Below are 24,973 nucleotides of genomic sequence, written 5' to 3'. Positions count from 1 at the left end.
TGGATAGGTTAGGCGAGTGGGCAAATGCATGGCAGATGCAGTATAATGTGGATAAATGTGAAGTTATCCATTTTGGGGACAAAAACATGAAGGCAGAATATTATCTGAATGATAGCAGATTAGGAAAAGGGGAGGTGCAACGAGACCTGGGTGTCATGGTTCATCAGTCACTGAAAGTGGGCATGCAGGTACAGCAGGCGATAAAGAAGACAAATGGTATGTTAGCCTTCATAGCTAGGGGATTTGAATATAGGAGCAGGGAGGTCTTAATGCAGTTATACAGGGCCTTGGTGAGGCCTCACCTGGAATATTGTGTTCAGTTTTGGTCTCCTAATCTGAGGAAGGACATTCTTGCTATTTAGGGAGTGCAGCGAAGGTTCACCAGACTGATTCCAGGGATGGCTGGACTGTCATATGAGGAGAGACTGGATCAACTGGGCCTTTATTCACTGGAGTTTAGAAGGATGAGAGGGGATCTCATAGAAACGTATAAGATTCTGACAGGACTGGACTGGTTAGATGCGGGAAGAATGTTCCCGATGTTGGGGAAGTCCAGAACCAGGGGACATAGCCTTAGGATAAGGGGTAGGACATTTAGGACTGAGATGAGGAGAAACTTCTTCACTCAGAGAGTTGTTAACCTGTGGAATGCCCTGCCGCAGAGTGTTGTTGATGCCAGTTCATTGGATATATTTAAGAGGGAGTTAGATATGGCCCTTGTGGCTAAGGGGATCAAGGGGTATGGAGAGAAAGCAGGAAAGGGGTACTGAAGCAATGATTAGCCACGATCTTATTGAATGGTGGTGCAGGCTCGAAGGGCCGAATGGCCTACTCCTGCACCTATTTTTTATGTTTCTATGAGCCGGCTAAACTCGATGCTCTTGGAGCTGTATTGGGCTGTTAATATTTAAATGTGTAGACAGATGGCAAAATGGCAACAATTGAGGTTCACTACTGAATGTTAAATATTTGAATGAAAACACAGGCTTGTGCCAGAGCTGCTGTTTTTAAAAGGGACAGCGTCATCCCCATGCAATGGATTTGACTGTATGAAGTTTGTAAACACAATGTCATGGCATCAGCAATTGTGGCTGCTGTTTTTTTTTTTATTCGTTCCTGGGATGTGGGCATCGCTGGCAAGGCTGGCATTTATTGCCCATCCCTAATTGCCCTCAACGAGGTGGTGGTGAGCCGCCATATTGAACTGCTGCAGTCCGTGTGGTGAAGGTACTCCTGCTGTGCTGTTAGGGAGGGAGTTCCAGGATTTTGACCTAGCGATGAAGGAACAGCAATATATTTCCAAGTCAGGATGGTGTGTAACGTGGAGGGAATGTGCAGCTGATGGTGTTCCCATGCGCCTGCTGCCCTTGACCTTCCATATGGTGGAGGTCGCGGGTTTGGGAGGTGCTGAAGAAGCCTTGGTGAATTGCTGCAGTGCATCTTGTAGATGGTACACACTGTAGCAACGTTGCGCCGGTGGTGGAGGGAGTGCATGTTTAAGGTGGTGGATGGAGTGTCAATCAAACAGGTTGCTTTGTCCTGGATGGTGTCGAGCTTCTTGAGTGTTGTTGGAGCTGCACTCATCCAGGCAAGTGGAGAGTATTCAATCACATCCCTGATTTGTGCATTGTGGATCGTGGAAAGGCTTTGGGTAGTCAGAAGGTGAGATACTTGCTGCAGAATACCCAGCCTCTGACCTGCTCTTGTTGCCACCGTATTTAATACAATGTCTCATTGAAAATTTATAAATTAAAATAACCAGGGATGATTAGATGGCACAAGCAGTAAGCAGATTACCAGAGATTTATTAAATTATCATTGCTGAAATGCCTAACTTTCATCACACTTGATCAAGCCTCAGGTTAATCTTTATTTTGAGTGTGCAGAGTTTGCCAAGATTCAACCCTTTTACATGCCGACACCTTCTCCTCTACTCGATACACAAACCTCACGGACACGGACAATACACGCAGGAAGTCGCTGCAGCTGAAGATAAGCAACAATTGCTGCTTAAAGAGAAAAAACTGTTTGGAAAACAGAGCTGGGTTGGTTTCACATCTGGAAAAGAAAGGTCGATAGTTTGGGTGGGGTCTTCCATCAGAACCCCAGTTCTACTGGCAGCACTCAGATGCTGCCTGTGAATTTCCTCTGCTTTATGGCCCACACAGATATGATTGAAGTATTTAAGTCCATAATGGATTATTTATTGGCTATTCTTGTCTTGTTGGTCACAGCACACAGTGCGGTTAGGTACCGCGGGCGGATTTTTCAAGCGGCGGAGAATGTACTTCGATCTGGGGCTATTTACCCCTCATCAGTCAGTTTGAAGCCAGCAGAGGCGCTGTGTCGGTCAATGGGCAAGTGGCAGTGGATAGTCATGCCGGGAAATAAATTAACCGTGTTTCAATGGTCACATTTATAGCGTTAACCCAGGAGAAGTGCCTTTGTCGTTTGAGAATATTGGAAACGTTAAAGTGTGGACTTACTGTTTTTATAATGAAGAAACTGGTTCAGTAGTTTCTAGCCCGAGCCATGGTCTATTAAGAGTGGTATTGTACTCCCGAGCAAAGATCAGGTCACGCGGTGACACATGACAGACATGCAAGCCGGAGGGCAATGACAAAGGCTCCCTGGCCATCTCCTGGATCCTTGTTATTTACACAGTTTTGCAGCTCAGTCTGATTTCTGGGGAGGGCGGAGGCAGTGAGTTCCATTTTCAGGAGTGGGTCAATGGCCCCCGACCCAGAGGAGGATAATTAGCGTAAAAAGTCTAACCGTGCAACAAGCCGAGACAGATACACCGTGTCCAACGCATTACCTCCAAGGCAAGGCCCTCCACACTTATATCCGTCACATACTGAGCAACTTTCATTAGCAGCATCTTCACTTAGCAACGCAGCAAAGATTGTGTTGCAAAACAAACCTTTCCATCACAAGCAGCCGGCACCTTTGATTTAGTGACCAAGGCAATATTTGTCTGGCTTTTGTTTTTGCTATCCATGGCAAATATTTTAATTTGCATATTACAAATTATTTAGTGCTGTCCTGGGAGTATGAACAGTGACCTAATGAGATCATTGCTAATTTTTCAGCTAATTGTTTGAAACATCCACTGGAGATAGCGGACAGGTGATGAAGGATTTCAGCAATTCTTCCTAAAGTGTGAAAGCTCCACATCTCACAAGCAGTATCACCTGGCCAGTCACACAACTCCTGTAGCTCAATGGCTCTGCTCATATATCCTGCCCTTGGGGAACAATAGCAAGCTTTGCTTTCATTATTCTTCAAATTCCTCATAGCAACAGAAGGCAGCCATTCGGCCCATCGAGCCTGCTCTGCCATTTTTATAAAAATCCCAATTCCTTGCATCTTTTAATACTGTTATTCCTCAAGTATTTATCTCCCCATTAAACTGTACTTGTAAATGGTTACGACACTGTATGGGGTCTTTTCAAGTCAATCACCTGGAGTCACTGCACAGCACTCAAGAGCGCCTACCCTGACTGGCTAAATACAGAACATAAGAAATAGGAACAGGAGTAGGCCATAAGGCCCATCGAGCCTGCTCCGTCATTCAATAAGATCATGGCTGGTCTGATCATGGACTCAGCTCCACTTCCCCGCCCGCTCCCCATATCCCCTTATCCTTTAAGAAACTGTCTATTTCTGTCTTAAATTTATTCAATGTCCCAGCTTCCACAGCTCTCTGAGGCAGCAAATTCCAGAGATTTACAACTCTCAGAAGAAATTTCTCCTCATCTCGGTTTTAAATGGGCGGTCCCTTATTCTAAGATCATGCCCCCTAGTTCTAGTTTCCCCCATCAGTGGAAACGTCCTCTCTACATCCACCTTGTCAAGCCCCCTCATAATCTTATACGTTTCGATAAGATCACCTCTCATTTTTCTGAATTCTAATGAGTAGAGGCCCAACCTACTTAACCTTTCCTCATAAGTCAACCCCCTCATCCCCAGAATCAACCTCGTGAACCTTCTCTGAACTGCTTCCAAAGCAAGTATATCCTTTAGTAAATTTGGAAACCAAAACTGCACGCAGTATTCCAGATGTGGCCTCACCAATACCTTATATAGCTGTAGCAAGACTTCCTTGCTTTTATACTCCATCCCTTTTGCAATAAAGGCCAAGATACCATTGGCCTTCCTGATCACTTGCTGTACCTGCAAACAATCCTTTTGCATTTCATGCATAAGTACCCCCAGGTCCCGCTGTACTGCGGCACTTTGCAATTTTTCTCCATTTAAATAATAACTTGCTGTTTGATTTTTTCTGCCAAAGTGCATGACCTCACACTTTCCAACATTATACGCCATCTGCCAAATTTTTGCCCACTCACTTAGCCTGTCTATATCCTTTTGCATATTTTTGTGTCCTCCTCACACACTGCTTTTCCTCCCATCTTTATATCAACAACAAACTTGGCAACGTTACACTCAGTCCCTTCTTCCAAGTTGTTATATAGATTGTAAATAGTTGGGGTCCCAGCACTGTTCCCTGCGGCACCCCACTGGTTACTGGTTGCCAACCAGAGAATGAATCACTTTTCCCGACACTCAGTTTCTGTTAGTTAGCCAATCCTCTATCCATGCTAATATATTACCCCCAACCCCATGAACTTTTATCTTGTGCAGTAACCTTTTATGTGGCACATAAAATGCCTTCTGGAAGTCCCAATACACCACATCCACTGGTTCCCCTTTATCCACCCTGTTCGTTGCATCCTCAAAAAACTCCAGCAAATTTGTCAAACATGACTTCCACTTCATAAAATCCATGCTGACTCTGCCTGACCGAATTTTGCTTTTCCAAATGTCCTGCTACTGCTTTTTTAATAATGGACTCCACCATCTTCCCAACCACAGATGTTAGGCTAAATGGTCTATAACTTCCTGCTTTTTGTCTGCCTCCTTTTTTTAAATAGGGGCATTACATTTGCAGTTTTCCAATCTGCTAGGACCTCCCCAAAATCCAGGGAATTTTGGTAAATTACAACCAATGCATCCACCATCCCTGCCGCTACTTCTCTTAAGACCCTAGGATGCAAGCCATCAGGTCCAGGGGATTTATCTGCCTTTAGTCCCATTATCTCACTGAGTACCACCTCCTTAGTGATTGTGATTGTGTCAAGTTCCTCCCCCGCTATAGCCCCTTGGCTATCCACTGTTGGAATATTGTTAGTATCCTCTACCGTAAAGACTGATACAAAATATTTGTTCAGAGTTTCTGCCATCTCCATGTTCCCCATTATTAATTCCCCGGTCTCGTCCTCTAAGGGACCAACATTTACTTTAGCCACTCTTCCTTTTTATATACCTATAGAAACTCTTGCTATCTGTTTTTATATTTTGTGCTAGTTTACTTTCATAGCCTATCTTCCCTTTCTTAATCATTTTTTTAGTCATTCTTTGCTGGCTTTTAAAAGTTTCCCAATCTTCTGTCCTCCCATTAGTTTTGGCCACTTTGTATGCCCTTGTTTTTAATTGGATACCATCCTTAATTTCTTTAGTTAGCCGCGGATGGCTATCTTTTCTCTTACACCCTTTCCTCTTCACTGGAATATATTTTTCTTGAGTTGTGAAATATTTCCTTAAACGTACACTGTTTATCAACCGTCCTACACTTTAATCTATTTTCCAAGTCCACTTTTCCCAACTCTGCCTTCATACCTTCATAGTCTCCTTTATTTACGCTGGTTTAGAGATCCAACTTTCTCACCTTCCATCTGGATTTGAAATTCAATCATGCTATGATCATTCATTCCGAGGGGATCCTTTACTAGGAGATTGTTTATTTATCCTGTCTCATTACACAGGGCCATATCTAAGATAGCCTGCCCCCTGGTTGGTTCCGTTACATACTGCTCAAGGAACCCGTCCCTTATGCACTGTATGAACTCCTCCTCAAGGCTACCCTGACCAATTTGATTCGTCCAATCAATATGGAGGTTAAAATCACCCACGATTATTGTTGTTCCCTTTTTACAAGCCCCCACTATTTCCTGGTTTATGCTCCAACCAACAGAGTTGCTACTGTTAGGGGGCCTATAGACTACGCCCACCAGTGACCTTTTTCCCTTTATTGTTCCTTATCTCCACCCAACTGTTTCAACATCCTTAGCATTTGAGTCAATACCGTCTCTTACTATTGCAGTGATTCCATCCTTTATCAATAGAGCTACCCCACCTCCTTTTCCTTTCTGTCTGTCCTTCCAGATTGTCAAGTACCCCTGAATATTTAATTCCCAGTCCTGGTCACCTTGCAACCACGTCTCTATAATAACTATCAGATCATACCCATTTGTCTCAATTTGTGCCGTCAACTCATCTATTTTGTTACAAATGCTATGTGCATTTAGATAAAGTGCCTTTAAGTTTTTTTTTCAACCCTTTTTTCCTGCTTGTTTCCGCTCTCCTTCAAACTCACTTTCTTTATTTTTGCTTTCTAATTCCAGCTTTATTCCCCTCCCTACTGAATCTATTTTCAGGTTCCCATCCCCCTGCCAAACTAGTTTAAACTCTCCCCAACAGCACTAGCAAACCCCCCCCCCGCGAGGATATTGGTCCTGGCTCTGTTGAGGTGCAACCCATCCGGCTTGTACAGGTCCCACCTCCCTCAGAAGCGGTCCCAATGCCTCAGGAAACTATGATGCCTGCACCATCTCTCCAGCCACGTATTCATCTGCTCTATCCTCATATTTCTGTATTCACTAGCTCGTGGCACCGGGAGTAATCCGGAGATTACTACCTTTGAGGTCCTGCTTTTTAATCTCTCTCCGAGCTCCCTAAACTCTGCCTGCAGGACCTCATCCTACCTATGTCATCTTCCCCTTTGGAGCACAGTGCTGCTGTGGCCAATCGTGTTGTGCCCTGACTGTTGCCCCATACAAGGCCAGCTGGCACAGCACAGATCAGGGGTGTAACCCGCCATCTTTTTGGTCTTTAAAGCCCAGTTCCATACAAGGCAGGAGGCTTAACCCAGGCACCGGGGAACTATTTCCGACGAGAAATCATCTTGTTTACTTTCACATCAGTGCAAGGGCCAGTGATGTAGAATGACGCTGTACGACTAGGTAATGAATATATAAATTATATCTAAATATTAAAATGTATACCTACACACGGTAGCCCAAATGAGTCAAGCTCAGCCAGTGCATTAAATTTGATGCGATTGGCAAATGGAAAAGAGAGGGCATTATTTTAAACGGCAGCTTCCTGCTAGAGTTCCAAAGGGTGCTGTGGGGTGCTTTAGAAGACAGTCTTTTTGCAATTCATTGCTGCCTGTGTCAGACACCTCTGATGTTTAGATCAAAACATCAGCATTTTCTCCAAGACTGGAAAACAGATTTATCTTGAGAAGTTGTGAATCTTGCCCCCAGCATAACATTGAATGAGCCTCTGTCTGTCCTGAGACTATCATCATTTATAATGAGTTAACTCCTGAAGGGAGGAATGGGTTTTGTTTTATCTTGAGGATGTTTTCAATATTGAGCGGAATGTTATGGATGCTATGCCACCGATTAGATTTTATTTGTTTGAAACGGTTTTAGTCAGACAAGACAAAAATAATACAGCAACCGTTGCCGATATCAGTGTTGTTAGAACAGGGCTGTGTTATTTTAAATGAGGCAGTCAGATGTGAACATCTGTATTAAGGCAAGGGACAGAGAAGTGTCCCGTGACCATTTTATCTTTAGGCCGCTAATACCGTTAAGAGTAATTTCCAGCTTTAGTCACTTAACACTTTCTGCCCAAGAAGTGGCATTTAAATACACTCGGGGAAAATGAAAATCGCTGCCAATGAAAACACTTAAAAAAAAAAACTTACAAATGAAAATGCTGGGACAGATCAATATAAACAAACATTTTAGCTTCTGTTAAGACAATTCAGCTGGATTATTAGAGTTGCCAACTCTGGTTGGATGTATTCCTGGAGGTTTCCTCAAATGTCGTCCCACCCAATTGACCAAACAGCCTTTGTTTCCCCCATCTCCAATATTTTAAGAACGAAGAAACAAAAAAAAAGGGTCCAAAGAAATCCCACAATTTTTTTTTTACATGTTGTTGTGATTTTTCTCCCGGGCTGCTCGCAGCAAGGTCCTGGAGATTAATATTTCATTCCCGGAGAGCCCGGGACAATCCTGGAGGGTTGGCAACCCTAATTAATGTTCCCTTGACACCAAAGCAAAGTTAAACTTACTCCTCTGCCTGGATGGAGTCGACTGGAGCCACGTAGTTGCTGGGAATGTATCCGGTTCCTCCGGATTGCAAGGACCGGGCTTCCCACCAGTCTCCCTCTCTGTAAAGAGAAACGTCACAACATAAACCACGCTGAAAGGAGCAGAGATTCAGGCAAGACGAAGGACTCAACACGCCGACCAATAGCAACAACAGGCTGCTTACCATTCTTTATTCAGATATGAGATTTGACCCGAAATGCAGCAACACAGTCACTCAGTGACCACAGCGAACCTCAAACCCATCTGTCTTCACATTGTAGTGATTCAAAATTACCCAATGATGTTTATCTTGTAAAAGGTGTCTGAGGCTCACTGCCTAATTATAGAGGTGCTAAACTTAGGATCATGACGACAAGGTGGTGTCTTCAGAGACGTGAATAAACGGTGCTTAACTGAGGGACAAAAAGCAAGAATCGCAGCACAATGGGACAGGAAAAGCTGCACAGAAGGCGACACTGCTCAAGGCCGGCGGAAGTGCAGTGGTCATGGACTTCCACCCTGCCCTCTGATCTCGGCACATTTACCGGGATCAGCTTATTTACATAATTAGCGCCATGCATCCGGAGGGTGGGATTGGGCTGGATAGCTCTTGGTCGGCCGGTGCGGACACGATGGGCCGAAATGGCCTCCTTCCGTCCTATAAATTTCTATGATGCGATGAAGGATATTCGTGAATGAGTTGGGTTTTTACAACAATCTGACAGCTTCCTGGTCACGTTTACTGATTCCATATTTTAATTTTCAGATTTTTAAAACCGAATTCGAATTCCCAAACTTTCACGGTGAGATTTGAACTCACTCCCCCTCACCCGGAGACTGGCCAGAAATAGGCCGCATGCGCACCCGGGAGCAGAAAGGTGGATTCTGCTGCAGGAGTTAAAGGTCAATCGCAGCTCAAAGGGGAGGTGAAAGCAGAAGGAGCAAAGGAGAGGAGAAAGAGTGATGGCAGACAGAAAACCTGCAGGAGACAGAGCTTGAACCAGCGGTACAGATTGTTTTGTGAAACTGGACCAATAATCCACACGCTCAGCCTAATATCCCAGCAAGTTCAAATCTCACCGTGAAAGTTTGGGAATTTGAATTCTGTTTTAAAAATCCAAAAATTAAAATATGGCATCAGTAAACGTGACCAGGAAGTTGTCAAATTGTCGTAAAAACCCACCTCATTCACGAATGAACTTCATAGAATAATAGAAATTTACAGCACGGAAGGAGACAATTTCAGCCCATCGCGTTCGTGCAGGCTGACCAAGAGCTATCTAACCTAATCCCACTTGCCAGCTTTTGGTCCGTAACCCTGTAGGTCACGGCACTTCAAGTGCACATCAAAGTACTTTTGAAATGTGGTGAGGGTTTCTGCCTCTACCACCCTTTCAGGCAGTGAGTTCCAGACCCCCACTATCCTCTGGGTAAAGAAATCTCCCCTCATATCGCCTCTATACCTCCCCCCAATTACTTTAAATCTATGTCCCCTGGTTGTTGACCCCTGTGCTAAGGGAAATAGGCCCTTTCTATCCACTCTATCCAGGCCCCTCATCATTTTATACACCTCGATCAGGTCTCCCCTCAGCCTCCTCCTTCCCAAAGAAAACATACCCAGCATCTCCAATTTTTCCTCAACCAAACTTTTCCACTCCAGGCAACATTCTTGTAAATCTCCTCTGCACCCTTTCCAGTGCAACCACATCTTTCCTGTAATGTGGTGACCAGAACTGCACACAGAACTCTAGCTGCAGCCTAACTAGTGTTTTATACAGTTCAATCATAACCTCCTTGCTCTTGTATTCCATGCCTCGACTAATAAAAGTATTCCATATGTCTTCTTAACCAACTTATCTATCTGGCCTGCTACCTTTAGGGATCTGTAGACCTGCACTCCAAGGTCCCTTTGTTGTCTACACTTTTCAGTGTTGTACCATTTAATGTGTATTCCCTTGCCTTGTTAGACCTCCCCAAATGCATTACCTCACACTTATCAAGATTGAATTCCATTTGTCACTGTTCCGCCCACCTGACCAGTACATTGATATCTTCCTGCAGTCCGCAGCTTTCTTCTTCACTATCAACCACACAGCCCATTTTAATGTCATCTGCAAACTTAATAATACCCCCAACATCCAAGTCCAAGACTTGATATATACCACAAAAAGCAAGGGACCCAGCACTGAGCCCTGCGGAACCCCACTGGATACAGCCTTCCAGTCACATAAACACCCATCAACCGTTACCCTTTGCTTCCTGCCTCAGCCAATTTTGAATCCAACTTGCCACTTTGCCCTGGATCCCATGGGCTTTTACTTTCGTGACCAGTCTGCCATGTAGGACCTTATCAAAAGCTTTGCTAAAATCCATATACACTACATCATATGCACTGCCCTCATTAACCCTCCTGATTACCTCCACGAAAAATTCAATCAAGTTAGTCAGACACAACCTTCTCTTCACAAATCCATGATTAATGTCCTTGATTAATCCATGTCTTTTCAAAAGAAGATTTATCCTGTCCCTCAGGATTTTTTCCAATAATTTTCCCACCACTGAGGTTAGGCTGACTGGCCTGTAATTACTTGGGTCTATCCCGGTCTCCCTTTAGGAAAGGAAACCTGCCGTCCTTACCTGGCATGACGTATGTGTGACATCAGTGCCACACTAACATGGTTGATTTTTAACTGCCCCTCTAGAGCGGCCTAGCAAGCTGCGCAGTTGTACCAAACTGTCGCATTGTGGGAGCACCTTCAGTACATGGGCTAGAGCGGCTCAAAGTGGCAGCTCACCACCACCTTCTCCATTCAACTAGGGACAAGCAATTAACGGCGGCTTTGCCAACAGCGCCCACATCCCGACAATAAATAAAAATAAAACCAACACTGAGATGGAGGTCCTGTTGTAAGCAATGGAGCCAGGGTCGTCTGGACTGTTTACCTTGGCAGTCAGTGAGGACATGGTGGGGGGAAGCAGCAGAAACAGTTTTGCCTCAACTCCAGATCAGCAACACAATGTTAAAAAAAAAGTTGCATTTATATAGCGTCTTTCATGACTACCGGATGTCTCAAAGCGTTTTACAGCCAATGAAGTACTTTGAGTGCAGTCACTGTTGCAATGTGGGAAATGCGGCAGCCAATTTGTGCACAGCAAGCTCCCACAAAAAGCAATGTGATAATGACCAGATCATTTTTTTGTGATGTTGATTGAGGGATAAATATTGGCCAGGACACCGGGGATAACTCCCCTGCTGTTCTTCAAAATAGTGCCATGGGATCTTTTACGTCCACCTGAGGGGGCAGAAAGGGCCTTGGCTTAACGTTTCATCCGAAAGACAGCACCTCCCACAGTGCAGCGCTGCCTCAGTACTGCACTGGCGTGTCCGTCTAGATTTATGTGCTAAGTTCCTGGAGTGGGACCTGAACCCACAAACTTCTGACTCCGAGACGACGAAATGTAACAACTTGACCGGAATGGGCAAGGTTTGTGCAGCACCCAGTCCATTAAAGGCACTTCTGATCAGCACCAAATACGTTGGCACCTTGGCACAATGTCTCAATGTTGAATGTGATGCCAGTACGGATATTGTGACACTCCAACCTTCCCACACACACACAGTGGTCTGTCCATTGACAACTGAAGGGAAATTCCAAGAAGTGGGCCTTCAGTGTTAATGGGAGGTGGAACAGTAGCAATACCAGGGTCTGGGTGTACATTGGTTGTGTACACTCAATGCTTCTTTTCATGAAACTTTCATGAGCCTGATCGCCTCCCAGCTCTACACTTGTGTGCCCCCCTCCCCCTAATCGCCTTCTCCTGATCCAGCCTCTGCCCATTCCCCTCTCTGACCGCCTCAGCCCCTCATCTCCTCCCACTAACACCTCCAGCCTCTGCCCCCTCCCCTCAGTTGCCTCAGCCCCCTTCCTTCCTCCAATTACCTCAGCCTCTGCCCCCTCCACCGATCACCTCTAGCCTTTGCCCATCCCCCCGTCCCTTCTCCCAATCACCTCCAGCCTCCACACCCTCCTCTCCCCTGATCACCTCTAGCCCCTGCTCCCGTCCCTTCCCATCACCTCCAGCCTCCACACCCTCCTCTTCCCCAATCACCTCCAGCCTCTGCTCCCCATCACCTCCAGCCTGTCCCTGCTCCCCTCACCCTCCACTCCCAAGCGCCTATCACCTCGTCCCCCTCCCCCAATTGCCCTCAGCCTCTGCACCCTCCCCTCCCCCGATCACCTCCAGCATGTCCCCCCCTCCCCTCAATCACTTACAGCCTCTGCCTCTCCCCTGTTGAGATTGGGCAGACTCCATACCCCCAGACTCATGCACACTGTTCCCACCTTCCTAGGTTGACTTGGCTTAATTGTAACGCCTCGCACACATGCAGCACTGTCACTGTGTGGGGATGGGGGGGGAGGGGGGGTTGTTAAACATCCTACATCTCTGTTGCAATTTTCCACCGCTTTTTACAGCTGAGAATAGCTGCAGAAGAAAATACCCCCTCGGTATGTTCCTGGCTCAGTGATGAGCCTGTGAGCTGGACAGAATCACAGCATCAATTTCTTCACTCAAAACAGAAGTGGGTGTGTGGGATAGATGTGAAGTTTAAAAAAAAGTTGCCAACTGCTTGTAAAAATGCCGTTGGTGGCGGTTTGTCACCGTGGTGTGTCAGAGCATTTCCTAGATTAACTAAAGTGGGCGGAGAAGACATTTTGAACAGTGTACTTGGATTGCGTGGGTGCAAGCAGCACTCGTTAACGTCTTGGCAACCTGCACTTATAACATATCCAGCACCCACGCCGTGCTGGAGGAGTGCACTACACGATTCAAAAAAGGGCAGAAGAGCTACAACAACATCAAATATTAATGCTGCCCATTTCTGCAGTTTATTTCAGGAATAGCCAATTAAAATGCACCAATGTTCTTTATTTGGGCCAGTTAGTTACAACCATTTGGGCTTTCAAAAACAGATACATTGGATTGCATTTTGGCTTTTAAAAATTGACTTTAAAAAAAAATATATATATTTCACACCCATATTTTTGCTACATTTATAGAGAACAAATGTTTTTATCCCAGCTCACAAAACCAGCATTGGTCGACAAATCAAGTTAGTATTGAGATGTAAAATACAGTCCTCGACCAGCTGGGAACTCGGGGGCGCACATACGGTGAAGGTGGGGGACAGCGACACACTGCAATACATGCACTTAATCTTTCTTTAAAAAAAATTACTACTCCTTTTCCCTGTTTTTGTCTAAACTACCCCCTATGTTTACTTCAGTCTTTTCCCCATTTATAACTGGTCCATTTGAATTCTATTCACATCACTCTTGCTAACTTGTTTTCTATTTCTCCCTTCAATATTAGCTGACCCTGACTGGAGCCCTCTTCCTCATTTAAATGTTTCATTATTTCCCTATTTAACCTATGCACATTTAACCCATCTTCCCAACTATCCTGGAACTGGTGGTAATCCATCTTTCTGACAACACATTTTTCCCCGTGCATTGATTTCCCTAATCTTCCTGTCCTTCTCTATTCAAGCATGTGGGTGAGGAAGAAATGTTGAGATTACCACTTGTAAAGTCCTGCTCCTAACCTGGTTACCTAATCTCATCAATTAATCTTGGGAGACTTCAGACTTTGCATTACCTACATCACTGGCTCAAACATGGACCGCAGTAACTGGTTAGTCTCACCCTCCCGTTGCTAAATCTTTTGCCGTCTATTCAATATGTCCCTAACCCTCGTATCCGAGAGACAACAAAGCATCCGGGACAGTCAACACGGCCTGTAAAAGATTGCGTCAGCTCCAGTAACTACTGAATTGCCCATTGTCATGTATAAAGCTAAGTTGTATACCTTGAGAACACTGACCACAGGGGGCGAACTTGTGGGAGACACTCCTAACCTGGACTTTCAGGTATAAAAGGGGAACTCCACTCACCTTCATCACGTGAGGTCTTGGTAATAAAGGTTACTGGTCACAGAGTGACCTTTTTTCAAGTATGGGCCTCGTGTACAGTTATACTGTATAGTAAGGACATATTATTGGCGATGAGAAACTGGGATTTAAACCACGCGAGCATGGCCACTAGCAGCACAGAAGAGAGATACTGTGTTGGTGATGATTGGGACGACTTTATTGAGAGACTACAGCAAAGTTTTGTCACTCAGGAATGGTTGGGACAGGATTCGGCCGACAAACGCAGGGCTCATCTCCTGACTGTTTGTGGATCCAGAACGTACTCCCTGATGAAGGACCTTCTAGCGCCAGAGAAGCCGGCGGACAAGATGTTCGAAGAGCTCAGTAAGTTGATCGGGGAACACCTTAAACCGGCGATCAGCATGCACATGGCGAGACACCGGTTTTACACCAGCGGCGAGAAGGGCAAGGCGTTCCAGACTTCGTGGCAGATCTCCAGCGACTGGCGAGCCTATGTAAGTTCCCAGATGCATGCAGAGCGGAGATGCTGTGAGACTTTTTTTTTATTGAGGGCATCGGGCACACTGGGGTTTTCAGGAAACTGATTGAGACCAAAGACTTGACCTTGAAAGCGGCGGCTCTGATAGCCCAGACATTTATCTCAGGGGAGGAAGAGACCAGAATGATTTATGGCAAAAATCTTGGCTCATATGCGACAAACGACCAGGGAGTCAACATTGTTAATGTGGCACACAACTCTCCAGGCAGACAAGGGCAATCGGACATGCCCCAGCATGCAGTCGAACCCAAAGGTGGAATTCAACAGAGACAATGGCTAGCTGAACGGCGATTCATGCCATCGCAATGGAAAATGCGGCCAGTAATGGGGCCATCAACACCTGTTAATGGTGCGCTTAAGGACAGTAACAGAGAGAGTCAGAGACGATCGACTGGTAATGGATCTTTTGTTTCCAACAATGGAGCCTCCAGCTCATGTTGGAGGTGTGGAGGCAAACACCCAGTCAGAGCTTTCAGGTATCAGCAATATACCTGCAGAAACTGCAACGTCAGTGGTCACTTGGCGCGTATGTGCAGGAAGCCTGCAGCCAAGTTGATGTACGAGGAGGACGGGCCCGATGTAAGCCCTACGAGGCCAAATGAATACTGGGGGAAATCGCTGGAAGCTGAAGTTCAGCGAGTTCATGTGGAGCACATATACAGTTCATATACCAGGACGCCACCGATAATGATGAAAGTGCTCCTCAATGGCATCCCAGAATTAATGGAGCTAGACATGGGGGCCAGCCAGTCCCTGATGAGTATCAAACAGTTTGAAAGGTTGTGGGTGTCCAAGGCCAGGAGGCCAAAATTATTGCCGATTGATGCACTGCTACAGACATATACAAAGGAGATCATTCCGGTGCTAGGCAGTGCCACGCTAGTCGTGACCCACAAAGATTCGGAAAACAGGTTGCCACTCTGGATTGTCCCGGGGGGATGGTCCCGCATGACTGGGGAGGAGTTGGCTTGCTGTCATGAACTGGAAATGGGGCGACGTCAATGCAATTTCTTCTGTGGAGCGAGTATTATGCTAACAGATCCTGGACAAATTTGACTCATTATTTCAACCCGGCATCGGCACTTTCATGGGGACCAAGATAGTGATTCACATAAACCCCGACGCCAGGCCAGTACACCACAAGGCCAGAGCGGTGTCGTACGTGATGCGGGAAAAGATAGAAGGTGAATTGGACCGCCTGCTGAGGGAAGGCATCATCTCGCCAGTCGAATTCAGTGACTGGGCGAGCCCAATCGTGCCGGTGCTCAAGGCGGATGGGTCGGTCAGGATATGTGGCGATTACAAGGCCATCATCAATCGGGTGTCACTCCAAGACCAGTACCCGCTACCGAGAGTGGAGGACCTCTTTGCGACGCTATCCGGTGGCAAACTTTTTTCAAAATTGGACCTGACCTCAGCTTACATGACCCAGGAGCTGGTGAGTGACTCGAAGAAGCTGACCACCATCACAACACACAAGGGGTTGTTTGAGTACAACAGATGTCTGTTCGGGATTCGTTCGGCCGCCGCGATCTTTCGGCGAAATATGGAAAGCCTCCTCAAGTCGATTCCAAGGACGGTGGTTTTTCAGGACGACATCCTCATCACGGGTCGCGATACTGAAGAACACCTCCACAACCTGGAGGAGGTGCTACGCAGACTGGACCAGGTAGGGCTGCGACTGAAAAAGGCGAAGTGCGTCTTCTTAGCTCCAGAGGTAGAATTCCTGGGGAGGAGGGTAGCAGCAGATGGGATCAGACCTACTGCATCCAAAATGGAAACGATCCAGAGAGCCGTAACACGACAGAGCTGCGTTCGTTCCTGGGGCTCCTGAAGTATTTTGGCAACTTTCTTCCCAAATTGAGCACGCTGTTAGAGCCCTACACATGCTCCGACGCAAAGGTCGCGATTGAGTCTGGGGGGACAGCCAGGAAAGGGCTTTTGATGGAGCATAACAAATTGCGTGCTCTAACAAACTGTTAACGTTATATGACCCGTGTAAGAAACTAGTTTTAACATGTGATGCGTCGTCCTATGGGGTCGGGTGTGTGTTGCAGCATGTGAATGCCAATGGTCATTTACAGCCGGTAAGCTTATGCCTCCAGAGGTCTGTCCCGGGCAGAAAGGGGCTACGGGATGGTAGAAAAGGAAGCGTTAGCATGTGTATATGCAGTAAAAAAAAAAATGCACCAGTACCTGTTTGGCAGGAAATTTGAGCTGGAGACAGATCACAAACCCCTGACGTCCCTTTTGGCCGACAACAAGGCCATAAATCCAAATGCATCGGCCCGCATACAGAGGTGGGCACTTACGTTAGCCGCCTATGACTACACAATTCGGCACAGACCGGGCACTGAAAACTGTGCCGATGCACTCAGCAGGCTACCACTAGCCATCACTGAGGGGGCAGCTGAGCACAATGTTAAGATGGTCATGGCTGCTGAAGCTGTCGAAAGCGAAGGCTCACCTGTGACAGCCCGTCAGATTAAAGTCTGGACAAATAAAGACCCGCTTCTGTCTTTAGTTAAGAAATGTGTCCTGAATGGGGACTGGGCAGCCACATACGGGGCATGCCCTGAGGAATTTAAACCGTTTCATAGGCGCAAGGATGAACTCTCGATTCAGGCCGATTGCCTACTGTGGGGAAACCAAGTAGTCATGCCCCAGATGGGCAGAGAGGTGTTTATCAGAGAACTTCACAATGAGCACCCGGGCATTGTCATGATGAAGGCAATTGCCAGGTCACACGTTTGGTGGCCAGGGATAGATGCAGACTTGGAACTTTGTGTTCGCAGATGCAACACGTGTGCTCAGCTGGGCAACGCACCCAGGGAAGCACCCCCTTAGCCCCTGGTCCTGGCCCGCCAAGCATTCATGTGGACTACGCAGGTCCTTTCATGGGAAAAATGTTTTTGGTTGTAGTAGACGCCTACTCCAAATGGAATGAATGTGCCATTTTAAATTCAAGCACAGCCTCTGCCACGATAGAAAGTCTACGGGCAATATTTGCCGCCCATGGTCTACCGAACGTCTTGGTCAGCGACAATGGCCCGTACTTCACAAGTACTGAATTCCAGGATTTCATGGCAGGCAATGGAATCAACCATGTCAGAACAGCACTGTTCAAGCCGGCCTCAAACGGCCAGGCGGAACAAGCAGTGCAGATAATCAAACAGGGGATGCTCAGAATCCAAGGGGGTTCCCTACAAAGCTGCTTATCATGCCTCCTGTTGGCCAATAGATCCCGACCACACTCCAGCCGCAGAGCTGCTAATTAAAAAGACGCTCAAAACCAGGTTATCCCTTATACACCCTACTATGAAAGAAATTGTTGAGAGCAGGCATCAGTCACAATGTGACTACCATGACAGGAATGCGAGGGCACGATGTATTGATGTCAATAACCCTGTTTTTGTCCTTAATTACGCTGCAGGGCCCAAATGGCTTGCAGGCACTGTGGTTGCCAAAGAGGGGAATAGGGTTTTGGTAGTTAAACTTACCAATGGACAAATCTGCCGCAAACATGTGGATCAAACTAAAAGGAGGTTCAGCAACCCCGTAGAAGAAGCAGAGGAAGAACACGACGTAGAGTTTACTCCACCACAGGTGACCGAACACCGGAACCAAGTGGAGGAGAGCCCAGTCACTGTGGGCAGTCCGGACAGGCCTGAGGCACCGCAAACAGCAGACACTCAGGCCAGCGCCCAACAACCAGAACCCCAACTCAGGCGCTCTACAAGGGAGCATCAACCACCAGAGAGACTTAACCTGTGATCCCAATAAGACTTTTTGGGGGGGGAGGTGATGTCCTGTATTCAACTATCATTGTAACCCCTGTATAAGCTGACCTAAGTTGTTCACCTTCACCACAAGGGGCGAACTTGTGGGAGACATTCCTAACCTAGACTTTCAGGTATAAAAGGGGAAGTTCCACCCACTTTCATCACTTGAGGTCTTGGTAACAACGGTAACTGGTCACAGAGTGACCTTCTCTCAAGTATGGGCCTCGTGTGTATTTATACTGTACAGTAAGGACATATTACGCAACACTGCATTTCCAGCTGTGTTGCTGCTCTCACTCCCTTACTCAAGCCACCTCATGTTTGTTGGTACCATCAATATTTCTTTGATGGGCCTGTCCAGAATCCTCATTATCCCCACAGGAAGCTACAGCTTTAAATCTTTTGGAAACCACAGGCAATTCTGGCTGCTCCTGTTCTCACCTTCCTTTTTGTCTTTCCCCACCGCGACAATGCGAGAGAGAGAGAGAGAGAGAGAGACAGCAAGCAACAGAGAAAGAGAAAGAGCGAGAAAGAGAGCGCGGGAGCGAGCGAGAAAGAGAGCGCGAGAGCGAGCGAGACAGAGAGCGCGAGAGCGAGCGAGACAGAGAGCGCGAGAGCGAGCGAGACAGAGAGCGCGAGAGCGAGCGAGACAGAGAGCGCGAGAGCGAGCGAGACAGAGAGCGCGAGAGCGAGCGAGAAAGAGAGCGCGAGAGCGAGCGAGAAAGAGAGCGCGCGCGAGCGAGAAAGAGAGCGCGCGCGAGCGAGAAAGAGAGCGCGCGCGAGCGAGAAAGAGAGCGCGCGCGAGCGAGAAAGAGCGCGCGCGCGAGCGAGAAAGAGCGCGCGCGCGAGCGAGACAGAGAGCGCGCGCGAGCGAGACAGAGAGCGCGAGAGCGAGCGAGGCAGAGAGCGCGCGCGAGCGAGGCAGAGAGCGCGCGCGAGCGAGACAGAGAGCGCGCGCGAGCGAGACAGAGAGCGCGCGCGAGCGAGACAGAGAGCGCGCGCGAGCGAGACAGAGAGCGCGAGCAAGAGAGCGCGCGCGAGAAAGAGAGCGCGCGCGAGCGCGAAAGAGAGCGCGAAAGAGAGCGAGAAAGAGAGCGCGAAAGAGAGCGAGAAAGAGAGCGAGAAAGAGAGCGAGAAAGAGAGCGAGAAAGAGAGCGAGAAAGAGAGCGCACGAGCGAGAAAGAGAGCGAGAAAGAGAGCGAGAAAGAGAGCGAGAAAGAGAGCGAGAAAGAGAGCGAGAAAGAGAGCGAGAAAGAGAGCGAGAAAGAGAGCGAGAAAGAGAGCGCGCGAGCGAGAAAGAGAGCGAACAAAGAGAGCGAGAAAGAGAGCGAACGAGAAAGAGAGCGAGCGAGAAAGAGAGCGAGCGAGAAAGAGAGCGAGCGAGCGAGAAAAGAGCGAGAGAGCGCGCGCACAGGGGAGGTGCAAAAGTGAGGGGAAGGGAGGTGCAAAAACAGAGAACAATGCAAGAGCGCGCGAGCACGAGAGCGCGCAAAAAGCCAGAGAAAAGAAGGAAGGACTTGGATTTATATAGCGCCTTTCACGACCACCAGACGTCTCAAAGCGCTTTATAGCCAATGAAGTACTTTGAGTGTAATCACTGTTGTAATGTGGGAAAGGGAGAGAGAAAAAAAAGCAAGAGAGCGAGAGAGAGAAAAAGGAGAGAGAGAGAGAGAGAGACGAGAGAAAGGTAAGCAAGAGACACGAGGAAGGTGAGAGAAGGAGTGAAGAAAACCCGTGAGTGTGTGTCTGCTGCACATGGGTGCTATAAAGAGAGAACAGGAAAGAAAGGTTAGCTGGCACAGTACGAAAATATCTACATAGGTCCACGGTGATTTCCTCCCTCCATTACCCAATTTACTCATCGTGCAGGGAGGATAATGAATGATCAATAATTTTTATTTAATTTTCATCCCATATTAAATCGTTGGCCGTGAAGCTGTTCAATGTTCTTGAACTGTGCCTTAGAAATTCATCTGCATTTTTGAAATTTTTTCTGTTTTTAATATTTGAACTGGCCCTGGTACGAAGTATTCAACAGATTTCACATATCTTCACATAACATTAGTTGGCCAAAAGTGAAGAAAGTCAGCTGATTTGACTCTGTGTCTAGGCAACGTGACTACGCATCTGGCATTGAAGAGATAAGCAGAAACAAAGAGATGTTATCCAACACTTGCCATGGGTTCAATGAATTCTGTCAAGACATCATGGTTCATATTAGAATCATCATCATCATAGGAATCGAGGAAGACTTGCTTCCACTCCTGAAGTAAGTTCTTTGGTGGCTGAACAGTCCAATACAAGAGCCACAGACTGTGTCACAGGTGGAACAGATAGTCGTTGAGGGAAGGGGTGGGTGGGACTGGTTTGCTGCATGCTCTTTCCGCTGCCTGCGCTTAATTTCTGCATGCTCTTGGAGTTGAGATTCGAGGTGCTCAGTGCCCTCTCAGATGCACTTCCTCCACTTATGGCGGTCTTTGGCCAGAGACTCCCAGGTGTCCGTGGGGATATCGCATTTTATCGGGGAGGCTTTGAAGATGTCCTTGTAACGTTTCCGCTGCCACCTTTGGCTCGTTTGCCGTGAAGCAGTTCCAAGTGGAGTGCTTGCTTTGGGAGTCGTGTGTCTGGCATGCGAACAATGTGGCCTGCCCAGCGGAGCTGATCGAGTGTGGTCAGTGCTTCAATGCTGGGGATGTTAGCCTGGACGAGGACGCTGATGTTGGTGCGTCTGTCCTCCCAGGGGATTTGTAGGATCTTGCGGAGACATCGTTGGTGATATTTTTCCAGCGATTTGAGGTGTCTATTATACATGGTCCACATCTCTGAGCCATACAGGAGGGTGGCTATTACTACAGCCCTGTAGACTATGAGCTTGGTGGCAGTGTTCAAACACACTTTTCCTCAGGCAGCCAAAGGCTGCATTGGCGCACTGGAGGCGGTGTTGGATCTCATCGTCGATGCCTGCTCCTGTTGATAGGAGGCTCCCGAGATATGGGAAGTGGTCCACGGTGTCCAGGGCCACGCCGTGGTTATTGATGACTGGGGGACAGTGCTGTGCGACGAGGACAGGCTGGTGGAGGACCTATGTCTTACAGATGTTTAGCTTTCGTACGCCTCAGTAAATACGTCGACTATGTCGTCATATTAGAATAGTCCTGTTCTGCAATACTTGCAGAGCAATCAATGAAATGTGATCAAATGAATGAGGAACTGGAAAACTGGTACGTGCAGGCACATCTCCCCATGTAGTCTATGTATAGTCAATCTGCAGCACATTAGCACATTTCAGCAAGAATCACTTGGTACTCTGAGACCAGGGGCCATCCCACCAGATGGTCATTAAAAAAAAAGAAAGACTTGGATTTATATAGCGCCTTTCACGACCACCGAACGTCTCAAAGTGCTTTATAGCCAATGAAATACTTTTGCAGTGTAGTCACTGTTGTAATGTGGGAAACGCGGCAGCCAATCTGCGCACAGCAAGCTCCCACAAACAGCAATCTGATAATGACCAGATAATCTGTTTGTGATGTTGATTGAGGGATAAATATTGGCCCCAGGACACAGGGGATAACTCCTCTGATCTTGTTCAAAATAGTGCCATGGGATCTTTTACATCCACCTGAGAGCAGACGGGGCCTCAGATTAGCGTCTCATCCGAAAGATGGGCTCAAAACCTTGTGACTGCCCATCACTCTGAGTTGTGATGGTGGTGAGTTCCATGGACAGGAAGCAAAAGTCACCATTCTGTGTCTTTTCTGGTTACAAGTGCCCAGGCAGTTGATAGAACGGGGTTTCCTTCACCACAAACGCGGCACGTCTCAATATCATGAAGCCCAGAGTTTGGGCTGGTCAGCTCGTTCAGCTACGGCCGACTTGGAGGCAAGGCAGCTCGTGCTATATTTCGAGGGGTGGGGTGAAATAGGGAGCTAAGTCTCAGTGTCGGCACGGATCACTTCATATAAAACCTAAGCGCATCAGTGTCAAGTTGAGGACAAAACTCGCTGTGAAACAGACCATCACAGATAGGTATTCCGACGGCTGGTTCCTCTGGGTTTTATCTTGCAGTTGGAAAAAAAAAAGGGTCTTTGTTTACTGTATTGCTCTGGGTAACCATGTAAACCTCGGTGTCCCATAGGCTGGATGGATCAGCGACATCTGGGCTGACATCAACCAGGGAGGGAAGAATCTGCTTCAGGCAGCTGCTCCAGACAGCAGGGACTTCCCTGCATTGGCAACAGAAAGTTGTACTTGCGTAGTGACACTGGGGAATTATTCCTTCTGAACTGGTTTGTTATTTTGCCTGAACCTCAACATTCTTGCATCACCAGGGCGAGAAAAAGCCCCATCGCTCGCTTGTGCTTGAAACAACCATGTTTGCCACGGTAGAAAATGACCGTTCAGCCGAATCGGTCTGTGTTGGTGCACATACACCCCATGAGCAGTTGTCCTAATCCAATGTGTCTGTCTTGTTCTCTCACCCTTTTATTCCCCTTTCCTACAACCACCAATCTAACCTATTCTTAAATGTTGACACACTCTCTGCTGCAATCACTACCTTCCACACAGCCTCACTACCCGAGTAAAAAAATGTTTCCCCTGCTCTCTGTCCTAAATTTCTTGCATTTAATCGTATATTGACATCCTCTCGTTCTCGACCCCTCACTCACTGGAAACAATCTGTTTCCATTTACGCTGTCCCATCCCTTTATAATTGTAAACACCTTTAACAAGTTAACCCATTATCTCCTCTGTTCTAATGAAAACAGCCCCAATTTTTCCAAATCTTTTTGTATTTGTATTTCCTTATAATAGGCAACATCCTTGTGCTGTACCCTCTCTATTGTCTTCCTGTAATGTGGAGCCCAAAACTGTACTCAGTGCTCCAACTGTGGTCTTATTTTTGTATAGCTCCACCTTTACATCTCAAGTTTGATAATGGTCATTGTAGAAATAACCGGTGTTTGTTATTTCTTGCAATAAAATGGATGGATTGCATTGTACAGGTTGGAACTCCCTTATCCGGGCCTCCCTCTCATCCGGCATGATTCCGGCAGTCGGGGGCGCATGCGCAGAACGCAGCCGATCCACCCCGACACTCGGCCCGCTGGTGCCGCGCCGACACTCGGCCCGCTGGTGCCGCGCCGACACTCGGCCCGCTGGTGCCGCGCCGACACTCGGCCCGCTGGTGCCGCGCCGACACTCGGCCCGCTGGTGCCGCGCCGACACTCGGCCCGCTGGTGCCGCGCCGACACTCGGCCCGCTGGTGCCGCGCCGACACTCGGCCCGCTGGTGCCGCGCCGACACTCGGCCCGCTGGTGCCGCGCCGACACTCGGCCCGCTGGTGCCGCGCCGACACTCGGCCCGCTGGTGCCGCGCCGACACTCGGCCCGCTGGTGCCGCGCCGACACTCGGCCCGCTGGTGCCGCGCCGACACTCGGCCCGCTGACACTTCCTTCTCGGCCCACCGAGGACTCGCCGACACTTCAGGCCTGCCCGAGGCACCAACCTCCTCCGCTCCCCCTGCCCCTCCCCGACCTTGGGTCGCTGACCTCCCTTCATCCGGCAAAATCCCTTATTCGGCACAAGCCAGGAGCCGAGGGTGCCGATAAGGGAGGTTCAACCTGTACTGTCATCGTTTGAAGAAAACAGCTTGCCCATCTACAGAGAGCAGGCACGTGATCTCCCCTATTAAGAAAGTTACTGCCCAAAACACATCACTAAGTAGTCGAAGGAGGGCTGTGGAGAGTGCCAGCCCAGAGAACAATGAGCAGACGCCGATATCAGATTGACTTTGTACTCTACAATAAGGGTGGGACTCTAACATCTATAACCACATAAACATTGTGGTGATTGCAACAATTGCAGACAAAGTTATAAGCACAGGAGGAGGGTATTCGGCCCATCGTGCCTGTGCTGGCTCTTTGAAAGAGCGATCCGATTAGTCCCACTCCTTGCTCTTTCCCCAGAGCTCTGAAGTTGTTTTTCCTTTTCAAGTTTATATCCAATTCTGTTCTGGACATGGCCAGGCAGTCTCTGTTGATAAAATAGACAGCAAGTTTCTGCTCTGGGCCTGTCGTCACATTAAATATCTTGCCTGTTGACTCCATAGATGCTGCCGAACCGACTGAGTGTTTTCAGCGTTTACGACCTTGCTTTCAGATTTTCAGCATCTGCAGTATTTTGCTATTTGTTCAAGGAAAGCAGCAAACTCAGTGAAGTCCAGGGAGGAAACATTAAATATCGTTTTTGAAGTTTACCGATTAGAAACAAAATAAGATCGTTAAAATGACATTATGGAAGACTGAACGCATAAACACTCTGAACATTTGTTTTGCATCCCTCTCGAACAGAGGTGTGAACTAGATTGGAATGAATGATTTCACTCCTCCGCTACAATCGGAGGGGGGGGGGGGGGGGGGGGAAGTGTAAAGAGCAGGTCAGCGTATCAGACAGCCTCATTTCAGGC

General features: G+C 47.6%; 1 protein-coding gene across 9 annotated transcripts in view; it reads right to left on the bottom strand.

Annotated features, from left to right (window-relative positions):
- Positions 1-24,973, bottom strand: part of LOC139267447 (tyrosine-protein kinase Fyn) — a 348,021-nt gene that overhangs the window by 64,883 nt on the left and 258,165 nt on the right. For all 9 annotated transcript variants that reach the window (XM_070885782.1, XM_070885781.1, XM_070885780.1 and 6 more), the window contains one exon: positions 8,213-8,311. In XM_070885782.1, the coding sequence (XP_070741883.1) occupies positions 8,213-8,311 (99 nt within the window). The remainder of the gene's footprint in view (positions 1-8,212; positions 8,312-24,973) is intronic.

This window comes from Pristiophorus japonicus, chromosome 7 (assembly GCF_044704955.1).
Source record: "Pristiophorus japonicus isolate sPriJap1 chromosome 7, sPriJap1.hap1, whole genome shotgun sequence".
Classification (NCBI taxonomy): Eukaryota; Metazoa; Chordata; class Chondrichthyes; family Pristiophoridae; genus Pristiophorus; species Pristiophorus japonicus.
Note: the sequence above shows the minus strand (reverse complement) of the source record. Positions and strands in the feature narration are given on the sequence as shown.